This window comes from Tauraco erythrolophus, chromosome 18 (assembly GCF_009769465.1).
Source record: "Tauraco erythrolophus isolate bTauEry1 chromosome 18, bTauEry1.pri, whole genome shotgun sequence".
In the NCBI taxonomy this organism is placed as follows: domain Eukaryota; kingdom Metazoa; phylum Chordata; class Aves; order Musophagiformes; family Musophagidae; genus Tauraco; species Tauraco erythrolophus.
In genome coordinates, this window is record NC_141482.1 from 7,146,281 (window position 1) to 7,159,782 (window position 13,502).

At 46.6% G+C, this 13,502-nt stretch overlaps 1 protein-coding gene across 2 annotated transcripts; it reads right to left on the minus strand.

Annotated features, from left to right (window-relative positions):
* Positions 1–1,659: 1,659 nt before the first annotated feature.
* On the minus strand, positions 1,660–7,761 carry TTPAL (alpha tocopherol transfer protein like). Of its 2 annotated transcripts, XM_086623157.1 has the most exons (5): positions 7,736–7,761; positions 6,244–6,696; positions 5,327–5,520; positions 3,538–3,648; positions 1,660–2,792 (listed from the first exon to the last, which is right to left on the minus strand). In XM_086623157.1, the coding sequence occupies exons 2-5, from the start codon at positions 6,680–6,682 to the stop codon at positions 2,517–2,519; spliced, it is 1,020 nt and encodes a 339-aa protein (XP_086479283.1). In that variant the 5' UTR covers positions 6,683–6,696; positions 7,736–7,761; the 3' UTR covers positions 1,660–2,516. The 2 variants fall into 2 exon arrangements, with proteins under 2 accessions (XP_086479283.1, XP_009980396.1); XM_009982094.2 differs by lacking the exon at positions 7,736–7,761 and having other exon boundaries at positions 5,429–5,520; positions 6,244–6,700.
* Between the last annotated feature and the right edge of the window lie 5,741 nt (positions 7,762–13,502).

The following is a 13,502-nucleotide window of genomic DNA, read 5'->3' on the forward strand; positions in this document are numbered from 1 at the left end:
TAAAGGCTCCTCAGCCTTCTGCTGAACACTACTAGGTTTTTTTTTTTTTTTTTTTAAGGATGCTAAGTTGAATTTTGAATATTCAGCCTTCCTCTCCAGTAGTTACATAAGAGGATCTAAGTAGTTTTTCCTATAGGTTAACTGTCAAAATACTGCCGCTTCAAACTCTGCAGCACAAGTAAGGAAAGAGTGTCAAATACCAGTCATGCCTTCACCTCCAGGAAAAATGGTCCATCCTACTGTTTTTTTTTTTTTTGTTACTTGTACATTGTGGCTGGATTTACGAGGCACTAAAACAAGATAAACACCACTTGCTACATTCTGGCAGTTAAACAGCATGGGCAGCCACTTACCTTTCCAAGTCCTGGTGCTGCGTGCTACTGTCTTGCTAGGTGGCACAAAGAACTGAATTAATCTCTGCAAAACATGCAGCATGTTCTGGTCATAAATGAGGAGGAAGTACACTTTTACCTTATTTTAAGTAGGTGAAAGTGGTGGGGTTGTTTTCCCTGCACTAATAGCTGTCAAAGAGGAGTAAGAATTGACTTACAAAGGTAGGAAAAAATCAGATGCTTTCAATGAGGAAAATTCATTTCTTCCCACCTTTACTCTAAAACAGTTCAAGTCATGAGTTCCCTGGTCCCACAAATTCTGATCTGGCACTCAGAGAAAAGCTTCAAGCTTCATGGTTTACCTCTTTTCAAAACCCAGTTGTCTTTTATAATGCTCTGATGACAGGTATGGCATTTGCTACCCCCTGGTTCCAGAATGAGGTCTGCTGACAGATCAGGAAGTCATTACAGTGGAAGAGGAGTCTCTTTTTGGCAGTGCAATCATGCTGTAGGGGAACTGAGAGGAAGACAGACATTCAAAACAGAGTTTGGCACTTTGAAAAATGAATGTCTGAAATCCTCAAGACGCTTTAGTTATATATTTACAGAAACATAACTGGTAGCTATAATCTCTCTTGGCTATAATCACACTTGGCACTAAAGCTTTCATCCAGAGAAAGTGCTCTAGAGATAAGTCTCCAATTAGAAGGGACGTCCTTTTTCACCAAAGAGTGAAATATTTCTCCTTGAAGTAACTGGGTGTGCTTTCCTGGTGCTAGTGAGGTTTCCCATCTCCACAGTATTATAGTGCAGAAAAACATGTGCAAAGAGAGTGCTGAGAGTTAAGTTCTAATTCAAGACCATTAAAGAGATTGAACTTGGGGAGTGGGAACAGCTTATTTAGACACAGGTATCTTACCCTGATTTGGCATCGGAGTCCTAGTTCTGTCTCTAGACAAAGACCTAGAAACACAGGCATACCAGCTACGAGTAAATATTACAAAGATGCTTAAAGTCTTAACTTCATACAGGAACAAGACAACCAAAGACAAAAGAGGTCAAAGTTGAAAACAAAATTGTAACATTTCACAAAAGAGCTGACAAGCACAGTCAACAAAATGCTACAGTATCAGGAAATTTTAAGAATGTGCTTTCAAATAGCCTGCCTGCATTTGGTTTCACAGACTTAAAACTCAAATTCTGCCCAAAGTAACAAGCTAAAGCAGCACCTTGCTGTCTTATATGAAGTATTGCCTTCTAGACATCATACGCCAATTGCTACAATCCTCATTACAAATTCTATGTCTGAGTTCCTCAGACAAATTCTATGTCTGAGTTCCCAATTCCTCATCACAACCAGCTGAAGAACAACTGACAATGTGGGAAGGTGGCTGACATAACTACTTCTTATTTGGTCCTGAACCTCATTATTTGAAGCTGTTATCTGAGCAAAAGCCTTAGTACTTGATATGAAAGACTTCCTGCTTTCTGAAAATGAAGGTTGCATCTGTCTATAATAAGCCTTGGCATAGATGTTGTAGTAGTTAATCCACCAGTTACAGCTTTTCCTAGTGTGAGGAAGTTTCAGAGATGATCTCTATACTGGTATTCATGGATAAGAAAGTTTTGCTGTATATTAATTTGAGCCAAATATTCATTGAGATATTCCAGAAATGCCAACTCACAATCTGAACCAACTGCCAAGTTAGACTTTTATGTTTTTAAGCAACCTTCACTGACAGAACTACATTTCATAGGGTTCAAAAGCAATTTTCTTGTCTTGGATTATTGGTGTTTTCAGATATGGTGAAGGGAATGGTCACGAAGCTAGTAAATCATTGTTTGTCACTTTTTACCTGGACGGGGAGGGGATGAGAAACTATCAAGCTTACCATCCTGCAATATATTTTTTTATCATTAGAAAGAATAGGCCAGTTTGCATCATTCACCCAGAGGCTGATGAGCCTCCAGTATTCTGCAAGGCTTGTGCTCTTTGCTTTTATTCTCCCCAAACTCTGCCCTGCCCCCATTGTGCCCTCTTCAGCTTCCTTTGGTTCTACAGTGTAAAGTGCCTCAGCAGTCTGTTCCGAAACTAGAGGTTTAGGAGTAAGGCAGAGTTCCCAACATCACCTATCGGAACGGATCTTAACTGCACTGGCATTAACTGCACCCTTCACTGCTTTGTTAATAACAGTAATAGAGCTGAGGTTTCATGCCTCGGAGGGAATCATCACACTGCTTTTCATCAGCATCTCCACTCACTAGCATGTCATGGGGAGAGCTGTCACATGGGAGAACAAGCTCTGAGAAGTCATGCAGAAAGTCCTCTTCAGAGGCTAGCAGCAGCTCATTCCATGCAGAGATGTCCAGCTTCCCTGAAGTACCACCATACTCCTCAGGAAGGATCACTGGAGGAATGTTTTGGTGAAGGGAATTCAGATCGCAGCCATGAAGAAAAAACTGAAGAAGAAAGAAAAAATAGCTTTAATAGTGCATATCAAACGCTTTACAGCAAATTACTGAAGCAGGCAGCTAATAAGCTTATTTTGAGTTAAAGAGCAAATTTTAGAAGAGATGTCTTTTTGGGCAAGTGGCAGCGTGCGACATTGGGCAGGTGCAGTTAGACACACTAGTGAGAGAAGTCTTGAGACAATCCAAGTCTAGTGCAGCTTAAATCCCAGGAAGAGAGACTTGACGTTTGCTAGTCTGTGCTGAGGTTCCAAACTCAGCTCATCCTCAAGTTCATTCATGGGATTGGAAGTACTTATCTTTGTGGAAGAATCATCACCCTTTGCAAGTACATTCAGTCCTACAGAGAGAATACTTGTGCCATGCAGGACATTGGCTAAGTGGGAAGAGCAAGGAAGGGGCCACACAGATTTCCTGTGACACCACCTCATAAACAAAGTGTTACTTGCCAAAATAATCCAACCCCAGGGATGAAATTAGTGTCCTGAATACATAGCATACGTACTAAAGATCCATATTAATGTTATGCCAATATTAAATTCCTCAAAGCTTCTCTCATGAAGACTTTTCCCAACAGGCATATTTTTAAAAAATAAAGCAGAAAAGGCCAGTCAGATCAAGTAAACGGATCCAGCATTTTTCTAGCTGTGATGGTTTTCAACAGTTTTTACTTGCAGGGGCCAAGCAAGGAACTTACAAATATCAGCATTAATGTTAAAATGACACAAATCCTTACCCGGTTTGCTATCTTTTCCTTCAGAAAAGGCTTGATGATTGCAAAAATGCCTTTGAATATACGAGGCTCATTTATTATATTAACAGCTTTTATTCGAATGGGGAATCCATCCTGAAGGATAAAGAAAGTTTTTATAATGCAGTTTAAAAAAAAATTGGTGTCTTCCTCTTTTTAAAATCTCCTGAGACTGCCTGCCAGCACAACCAGCTGGCTCCCAAACTTCCATCTGAGCTAACAACATAAAGCAATATAGCAACAGAAATGCACCTTGTAATAGGGAACAGTCTTAGGATGAGATCCCTGGGCATAAAAATAAAGTCAAGAGACAATAAAACTTTGCATCAAGAAATATATTGCTCTCAGTAAATCTTCATTTCTTATGTTGTCCTTCATCTCCCTTGACAAAGACACTTAGGTAATCACTGTCCTTTGAGTATCCTGACCCTGGTAAGGATGCAGTTACAAAGTGATGACCCTAGCTAGAGGAGTGCACCATGCTCAGAGCCAGAGCAGGCTGGTTCTAATGGTGTTTCCAAGGACAAGATTTGGTGCCTGGATAGTCTACAATGTGTTTTTATATAAGGAATAAATCTAATATCACAATTTTTCTGCCATTCCACCTATTCTGTCATGCTAACCGCAAAGGATAAACGGGCTCTGCTACCTACAGAACACACAGTGTCTCCTATACAAGACAGTTTAAATCAACAGTTATTTATGGGAGTTCTGATGCAGAAATTTATTTGGAGAAACATTCTTCCAAGGCAAAAGTTCATGATCAGCAATTAAAATCTCATGTGCCACAGTGAAGTTTCTTTCCCTTATAACCAGCTCTGTGTACACAAAGCAAACAGTCAATGCTTCAAGTGAAAAGAAGACAACATGCACTGCAGGAGTATTTCTCCCCTTATGAGGGTCAGTGATTAGCTCAGCTTTACAGGAGATGTAGCTCAGCAAGTTTGATGCAACACATTTATATCCCACTCATACCTTTACGTACTTCACCGAGTTCAGATTTTGCTTTGTGAATTGCTTCCACTAAGAGCAGCAGGACACCCATCACTTTATTTGTGCAAATTAAATATGGGCTCAGACAGTTAAATGACACATATTTAGACCAGAATTTAAAGGAGTTAGTTCTTATATAAGCTTTCATAAACTCACTAGTCCCATCTCCATAAACTCCCCTGATTGCCCCTATACTTCCTTATTCCTCCACACATAACCAGCTCAGGCCAAAATAAAAGTAATGAGGGAATGAACCCAGTCAAGAGAAGTTTTCCTCACCTCACTCCTCCAGATAGTGTGGTAGAATATCAAGTAACATCATCGGACCTTCCTGCCACTTTGGCCGCGTTACTCCTCACTTTTTTCACCTTCCTATTTTGTACAACTCCACTTGGTGGTGGAGTGAGTGACCTGCTCCATCTTGGCTGCCAGGAACCATTTAAACAAGCGATTCCTCAGCATTCAGGCAAAACAGTGTCTTCTCTCTAACTGTAATTCACTGCTCTCTCTTCCTTATCACTAGCTAGCAGAACTATTTTTTTCTGTTCCAACTCAAAAGTTTGCATTTCTAATAATTTATTTTTAGGAATACAAAAGTCAAAGAAAAGGTTAAGTAAGGTAAGTTGGCAAGGGTCTGAGAAACTGGTTGGGCAGAGACATGTTTTAACTCTGCTGGTAAAAGCCAAGATGCTTAAGTTTCTGGTGACATAGTCAAGAACTCGAGACACAGAAGCAGTCATTTACAATGTACAAGCTTATTTCCCACCAGTTCAGGTCTTACCTGAAGAATTCCAATCACTTTTTTGGCTACAAAAGGACCAAAATGAGACGCCTTAGATAAGCTGACTCCTTTGTAGTCTGCCAGGATTACAATTCCATTCACCTGGGTCTCTTCGGACTGAATGAGTTTTTCTAACGTTAAGTATATGGCACGAATGTTCTCAGTAATCGGATAATTACTGGGTGTCCATCTGTCTGAGGTTACAAGACATGGATGGTAAGTCGGAGAGTAAATATGAGCTAACAATACACATTCCAAAAACTGATTTTCTATTTTCCTGGACTCTTAAAAGTTAGTCTTTAATAGCCACAGTCCTAGTTCAGAGCAGCCTTTCTTAAGCAAAAGATAAATGGCAACTCGTGTTAATTCAAGGAGCAAAGGCAATGGTTTTAAGAACCCCGTTCTCCACCCAGCACAGCTTATTAGAAGCAGTTTCAGCTCAGAAAGAAAGCAGGTAAATGGAAAGGAGGAGAATGAATCACGAGAAATTTAAAGCAAGCCTGGCAGCACCAAAAGCACATGGAAGGCTCAGATTGTTTACATGGGAGTCAAAGCCATAGGCTCCTCTCTCCACTTACTGTCACAGCAAATTACAAGCTTCTAACCAAAGGCCAGCAGCCCTGTTTCAGTTTGAATTACTACATATTATTTTTTCTTGAATCATCTAATATTTAATTAAGCCACTTAACTGCATTTTCGTTTTTTACATAACTGCAGTTACTGCTGACACAGGAAAAGGAACTGGTATAACGCTGGCTAATGACAAACGTGTCCCTTCACGAGTTAACTTTTCCAGTTTCAAAGGGAACCCAGGTACTCTGCATAAGTAACCAGCGTTCACAGGAGAGCAGGAAACAGATTTTTGGCCCAGACACACCTTGAAGACAGAGAGCAAAGACATTTGTGCATTTCAATACCTGGACGGATGCAGACGATGTGGCGGCCCTCTGGGTCCAGACGAGGCAGCACAGTGACAAAACCAGACTCTAGGACAGGCTTTATTGCAGACGGCTTCAAATTATTGAAGACCTCAGGCCAGCTCCTCCTACAGGTGTGGTAGTTCACCAGAAGCTGAAGTGCTCGATCATAATCAAATTTCCTGGCTCTGAGGAACCTTAGCAAAAAAGCATCATCCAGGCAGGTCCCCAGGGAGGGATAGTCTTTGCACACCATATCTCGGAGCGCCTGCACATCACGGAGCCTCCATTCAGGTTTCTCTTGGAGCTCTTCCCGGGCTTTGGTAACAAGATCAGGAGACAGCGAGCAAACATACTTTGGCCGATCTGGCAAGAACTCATTGTCCGATGGAGACCCTGCTGATGGACTTGTCCTGGTGCAGTCACTGTCTCCAGACATAATGTAGCAGGAATCTGTCAAGATACAAGTGCTACACATGACAATCCATCCCACGCAGTAGCAAGCATATTTATTATTGACACATTCATATGTCCTGTACCCTCCATTTCCCTGCTGACAAGACTGGCCTTGCAAGAACTGGCACTACAGCCAGAAGTACAATTCAGACCTTTCCATGGTCTTCCTAGAATTAGGAAGTGCAGGTTTCCCTAATCTCTTTTTCCTGCATAGCAGGTAGAAAACCACCTTGGATGAAACCAAACCAAGTGAAAAAAAAAAAAAATTAAAATATAGAATTGCACAGCTTCATTAGAAAATACAGAATTTAATTTGCCTTAACATTTATTTCTTATGTCCAATCGGAAACTGCGGCAAAGTAAACACATCCCAGTTAGGCAGGATTCTCCCATGCGGTCAAACAAAACCTCTTCTGAAAGACGACCCTGGCTGAGCCCAGCCAGGCAGGAGTTTTCATGAACTCTCTGGCAAATCCGTACATGGATCAGCATGTCTACGCACGCGAACACTTGGAGCAAATTCAGGAGGAGCAGCTTCGGGAATATAAGCAATGGCTGCACTTCACAGGTGGGATAAGCAGCTGAGAAAACGACAGGCTCTTCTGCCAGCACTGCATGGGCATTACAGTGGGCTGAATCTAGTTTCCAGTGTGCTGCCAATATTTCTGAACTGGGAGCTGAATTTCCAAACCCAGCTGCAAGTGGGTAGAGATGAGTGACAACTATAAAATCACGAGTCTGATGTACTTCCTGTAGCTCGACCTAGGACTGGAAGGGGAAAACATGCCTTTTTTCCCTGAGCTACTCCCGCTCAGTCCCTCCCAGCACACTGCCCAGCACTGGGGTGCCGCACAGGAATGGCCCGTCAGGACCACCCTGCCCCCCACAGCCCGCCTGCCTCCTGCAGCTCAATGCGCCCACCCGGCAGCCCCTAAGCGCAGCCCCTGAGCTCAGCTCCCTGCCCCGCACGGCCTCCGGCGCCATAGCGCAGCCCCCCGGCCCACACCCTCACCGCGGCCCGGCCCCGCCGCCATACCGCAGGTCTCCCGCGCAGCAGCGCCGCCCCGGAACTACAGCGGACGCGCGGAAATGGCGCGGCCGCGGCGCATGCGCGGTGGCGCCCGGGCGCTCCGGGCACGGAGGTGCCGGGCTGCCGGTCCGTCCCGCGACCGCGGCTCCCGCACGGCCCCTCGCGGGGCGAAACGCTCGTGAGAGCGGCGCGCCGCACGGGTGGGGTTCGGCCTCGGGCCGAGAACGCGGGTTTTCCCCATCCCCGGTGTCTGCACGGTACCGCATGGTGGAGCCCCGGTGCCCCTTCGTGCGGGGCGCGTCTGCCTTTGACTCCGCCGCATCCCTCTCCGCAGTGATGTTTCGTTACCGCCAGCCATGAGCCGCAAAGGCACAGTTTGTAATGATACATATGTGTGTTGCAACAGGCTGCCCAGGGAGGTGGTGGAGTCCCCATCCCTGGAGGTGTTTAAAAACCATGTGGACTTGGTGTTGAGGAGCATGGGTTAGGGACCCTGACAGTGCAGGGTGAATGGTTGGACTCGATGATCTTGAAGGTCTCTTCCAACCAGATGATTCTATGAAAGCTCTCCCAGAGCTGACCTTTGGGGCCAGGAGCACCGAGGTGGTGGCCCACCACGTCCCCGGGGCTTCCCCCTGCCCGGGCTGGGTCGCCTTTCCCTGCCTGCGGCCAGGCCGGTACCTCTGGGACAGCAGCGACCTCTGAGCTGCGGACAGGGCAGCAAGGCGGCCGGCAGCAGGGCCACGGCACCATCTGCGGGTGCTGGGGCTGCACCTTGCCAGCAGGAGCTCCCCAGTGAGCCGAAAGCCAGAGCAGTTGCAGAATTCCCTGGTCAGAGCAAGGGGAGCCTCAAAGCAGGATCCAGGCAAGTGCAGCTGGCTTCTGTGGTGGGACGGGAGCTGGGCCTGAGAGGTGCTGGCTGCAGCCAGGATTCAAAAGCCAGCAGAGGGACCAGGTGCTAATAAGGGGAAATTTTTTTGGTTTGGTTTGGTTTTTGAGGGGACAGAAAGCCATATCCCACAGGAGTTCAGATGGTGAAGCCTGATGTCTTTGCATGGAATTTGTAATAAGCGTAAAAAAGATGGTCGCTCCCATGCTTACTGCATTATAATGGTTCAACAGGGAGCTCTGGGGAGGGGGCTAAAAAGGACACGTTTAACCCCACTGATCAATGGATGCAGAGTAAGATTGCAAAATGGACTCAGCATCCTGCTGGAGACTGTCTCCTGGCTGAGGGTCCCTGTGAGCTCGGTGGGCTCTGCTTTTCCCTCTTGGCTGTAACCTGTGTTTTCAGCCAGGAGAGGGAGTCAAAGATAGTCAGACAAAGAGAGGGAACTCCAGGGGCCCGCAGTGGGAAAAGAGGCTTTTCTGCAGCATCTGAGATTCAGCTCTAATTTATTTCACTTCCAATGTTTAATCCTTCCAAAGTTGCAAATATTTCAATGACACCGTGCCTGGCAAGAGATGTGCACCTTGGCAAGCTGTCACCCTAATCTGGGACTAGTTTGGATCTGTGTGAATTAGACCTGTTTGTGATGTAACTCCATGCCTTTTCCAATAGATTGTGAGATAAATGAGGTTGGAAGAGACCTCAAGAGGACAACAGACTTTACATTGCTCCTCTTTCCATTCGTGCAGCTCCTGGGCACAGAGACCTGCAGCACAAGCATGAGAAAAGCGGCCAGTTAGGACCTGGAGCTCCAGGGAAGAGGTAAGAGCCTGAAGCTGGCAGCTGCAGACAGTTTGGAGAGAGCTGCCTCTGGGCAGGAGCCATCCATCTGGAGGGAGGAAGAAGGTGTTTGTTGGGGAGATGGTCTGTGGCCTCACAGCTGAAGGGATGAAGGAGGTTCCCAGGTACACCTGATCCAGGTAATTGCTGAAATTAGCAGGGAGGCAGGGCTGATCTGAGAAAGGCTTGAAAACATCAAACAGCTGGGAAATACTGGAGATGCAAACAGGAGTTTATGCAACAGGTTGCAAAATCTGGTTGGAATTTGCACCCCTCAAACAAGGGAGGAAAATTTAGCAGAGAGGTGGTGGTTCCAGAGCTGACTGGTTAATAGCTGCTGTAACAGGGTGTTAGGAGTAAGCAGGGATGTTTGAAAGGAGTGACGTGTGAAGGAAGCTCTGGTTTGAGGGACAAGAAGGGCAGGAAACAAGTGAGAATTGGTAGCAATCACATTGAGAGGTGTGAAAAAATAAGAGCAAGAGCTTTAGGCAGGTAAGAAAATAAGGAAGGAAGGTAGAAGTGAGAATACTGCATAGTGACAAAGGACTGGAGGTGAAATGTAATTTGAGGATTGTCCTTAAATGAAGTAACTACCTTACCTCAGTGTTCCTTGTGTGGGGAATGTTAACTCTCTTTGAGTGGTGGATGATGAATGGAAGTGAGGGGTTTAAGCACCAAGCCCACTTGAAGAGGGAGTTTTAAAGTACTGGCACATGAAATTACAGGAATGGAAGCAAGAGTTTCTATAATTTACTCTAACTGATGTTGGCATCCTGTGACTAGAAACCAGTAAAGGCAGAACCTGTCTATAAGGAAGTAAAAGCTAAAAGCTGAAAACAAACATCCAGGCACTGACTGTCCTCCCCTACCTGGAGAGTTTTGTCCTTACCCACAGGTGTAGGAGGGAGAAGGACATGCTGCACCACATGCAGGCAACCTTCTCCAGCCTAGAGGAGATGAACCACACCAACTCTGCCACTTTACCAGCTCCAAATCTACAGTATTTTGCAGGAGCTTCAGTCAGGACTTTTGTTGCCTGACCTTGGGAGCCGCACCTGAGCACCATGGGGAATCCAGCCCTTCTCATGTTCGTCTCTCCTGTCACATGCAATTCATACCTTTCTCCACTCTGCTCCTGGGTGCTCCCGCACCCTGCCGTTGTGTTATAAGTGAATGGCTGTTGGTGTTGGTTGATATTTAATGAAGTCCATGTAATACTCTTCACTCGTTTACTTATCCGAACAGTCTTAATACCCAGCCTGGGAAAGTTATCTTGGCTTCTTTAAGCTTTTCCACCATTAGCAATAAAGATTTTACGGTCTTGGCAAGCTGAGGCTGAAAAGGGAGCATGACTTCAAAAAGCATTGCTCACAGAGAAGGCTTTAAACTGATATTAAATCACTAAACTGTGCAAACATAACAGTCCTGTAATAAAGATAATGTAGGTACAGTTCAGGCCAAGAGGGGCTGTGGTCCTTGGGGTGCAGGCAGAACCTCTGGGCCCCACAAATTACACAACCCTTTTGGGTAGCTCAGCATTAGAACAGAGACCCACTAGTCCCATAGCGCCAGGCAAGGTCTGCCCGCACCTGGGGCCTTGTTGTCCCTCAGGCCCGAGCTTATTCTATTGCACCCGTCCAGCAGCATGGAAAGGGCTATAGGGGAATGCCAGCCCCTGCTGAACTCCCTGGGCAGGGCCACACCAGGCTGGTGTAAACCTGCTCTGGGTATGGCACCTGGCCCACTGGGTGCTTGGCGGTGATACAATCCAACAGCCCTTCTTCTGCACTCAAAGCGTGAAGTGATTGAGAAAACATGCCCTGAGTTACCAAGGTCTCAAAGCCTGGAAGTGTACATCCTTCAGGACAGGTTTCCATGTCTGCTCTCACCCTGCACGGCGTAGTGTGAGAAGGGGATCTCGCAGATGATCAACCTCAGTTCTGAGAAGCAGATGCAGTGCTGCAGAGGACCGTCCCTGCTTTGCACATGCTCTCCGCACGCACATGTGGCAGGCCAGAGCCACATGCAAAGCTATGGAAACAGGCACTAATATGCAAATACACCCAAATCTGTGGCACCTGCCACTGAAGCAGCTGTACATGGGCAGGCGCCCCCCACCCAGGCATATAAAGTCGTGCTAACGTGCAGTTAGACCACCAGCAAGCCAAGTGTGTGATGCGACACAGACACGCAGCCATACTCAGCCAAGGCTTTGGGAGAAGACTTCCCTGTTTCTCAGCTTGACTAACTTTAAGACCAGAAATGTTTTTGCAAAAGTGTGGTGAAGAATGTGCTTGGCAGAACCTCTGAATGTTTTAAATATGACGGGATTTTTGTAGTTTAGTTTACTCAGAACTGAGACAGTGTTTTCCCAGTCTTTCATGGTGTTTTGTGGTGCCCTTGCACACTGGAAGGAAAGCAGCTGTCTCCATGGTAGGATGGGTCCCTGGCAGGATTAGCCCTCGTGGGGGCCTGTGAAGGTGCTGCTCAGGGCTCTGTGCTCCTCGCCAGCCCTTGCATGGCACTGTCTGCAGCGCTGCTGAGTGTGTTAGAGCAGTAGAAGCACTCAGTTTTGCAGGAACCCAGTCAGTGAATGGTGTAGGATACTTTCCAGGGGCAGGACGAGGGAAGCACTGCTGCTCCCTGGGTTGAACTGGGTGCTTTTGCTCTTGGGGCTTTCAGCCTGGTGCCCATCACAAGCCCTTATATCAGTGGGAAGGAGCAAAGCAGGGTTGGGTGTTGGAGTAATCCCTAAGCAATATCTCAGGCACTTGCACAGCCTTTGCATGAAGGAATGCAGCTGTGTGGTGGGCTGTGAGGAGAGGAGAAGAGCTGCACACAGGAAATAGTAAGATTTCAGTAGAAATGTAAGAGCCTGCAATGCTGGAGCTGTCTCAATTGCCTCCTCCATGGGCATGCAGCACAGCAGGTCTCCAGTGTGCTCTCCCAGGTGAGATGCCACTCTAATCCCACACCTTAAGGTAATTTTAAGAGAGGGCTTAAAGCAACACAGAAGTGAGGATCCCAATGGTTGTCCTTTATCTGTGCCAGAAGTGCTGTATTCCAGAGTCAGGGACTCTGGGTCTGGCACTAAGGTTTCTCTTTACTGATTCTACCTCAAGCTTATTTCTCAGTTGCTTGCCCTCTTAGCTTGTGCATGAGCTGGGGACCTTCACGTCTCCTTAAGCGGACCTTTAAGGCTTTGTATCCTCTGCAAATCAACTCTGAGTGGATCCTAGGATATGCATGAACCAGTGCGCTCCATGTTAGTGGTTAATGGCAATACTAACCATAGGCAGGATGAATTAATGGGTGTTTTTAAGGCACAGTGAGGATTTGGAAAGTCCTGGAGAGGACCAGAGAAGTGTATTATTGAGTTACTTTGTTGTAACGATTTTCCTGGTCAGTGAGGGGGAAGGCATCATGTTCCAGCCAGTGCTAACACCTGGCTTGGCAGCTGCAGTGAGGAATTCCTGTCCGACTCGCAATGCTGTGAGCGTCTATCCAGGCATGTCCCTCAGGCAGCTCTTACACTGTTTATTGCACCCATAGCAGTTTCTAGGAGGAGGCTGGCAATCACAACAGCTCCCCCAGACCAGAGTCATCTGATGTGGGGTCCCCCAGGCTCAGAAGGGCTCCCTGGTCTTCATGTGTTCATGGAGTCACAAGGGACTGCAGGTACCAGCCAGGCAGAGCTGACAGGTGTGAGGGGCTGAAACAGAGCTTGGCCATGGAGACCAGTGGTTTGTGTAACCCATGTCTTCTTCTATGGCTGATCTCCCAAGTGAGGGGTGGCCTCGGGCCTCTGAAAGCTGATGAAGCAGCCACAATCAGGCAAGCCTGGCATCACACCAGGTGCAAAAACGAAGTAAGCCTTGGGAATGTCGTTCCCAAACCACCTTCCTTCCCAAGACCCAGGTTAGGCTCAGAGCTCTTCTCCTGCTGGTCTTGAACTAGGAGCACTCTGTTGACCCCAGCAGCCTCTTCTCTCTTACCCAGGACACTAAACTGAAGGATGTGACTGCAGTCTTGTTTGTGCCAAGT

Excerpts from the sequence above, each read along its gene's own strand:
- TTPAL (XM_086623157.1), bottom strand. The coding sequence starts at position 6,682 with ATGTCTGGAGACAGTGACTGCACCAGGACAAGTCCATCAGCAGGGTCT. Across the intron at positions 5,521-6,243 it reads CATCGTCTGCATCCGTCCAG|ACAGATGGACACCCAGTAAT; the intron begins GTATTGAAATGC and ends TTGTAACCTCAG. Across the intron at positions 2,793-3,537 it reads AGGAAAAGATAGCAAACCGG|TTTTTTCTTCATGGCTGCGA; the intron begins GTAAGGATTTGT and ends TTTCTTCTTCAG.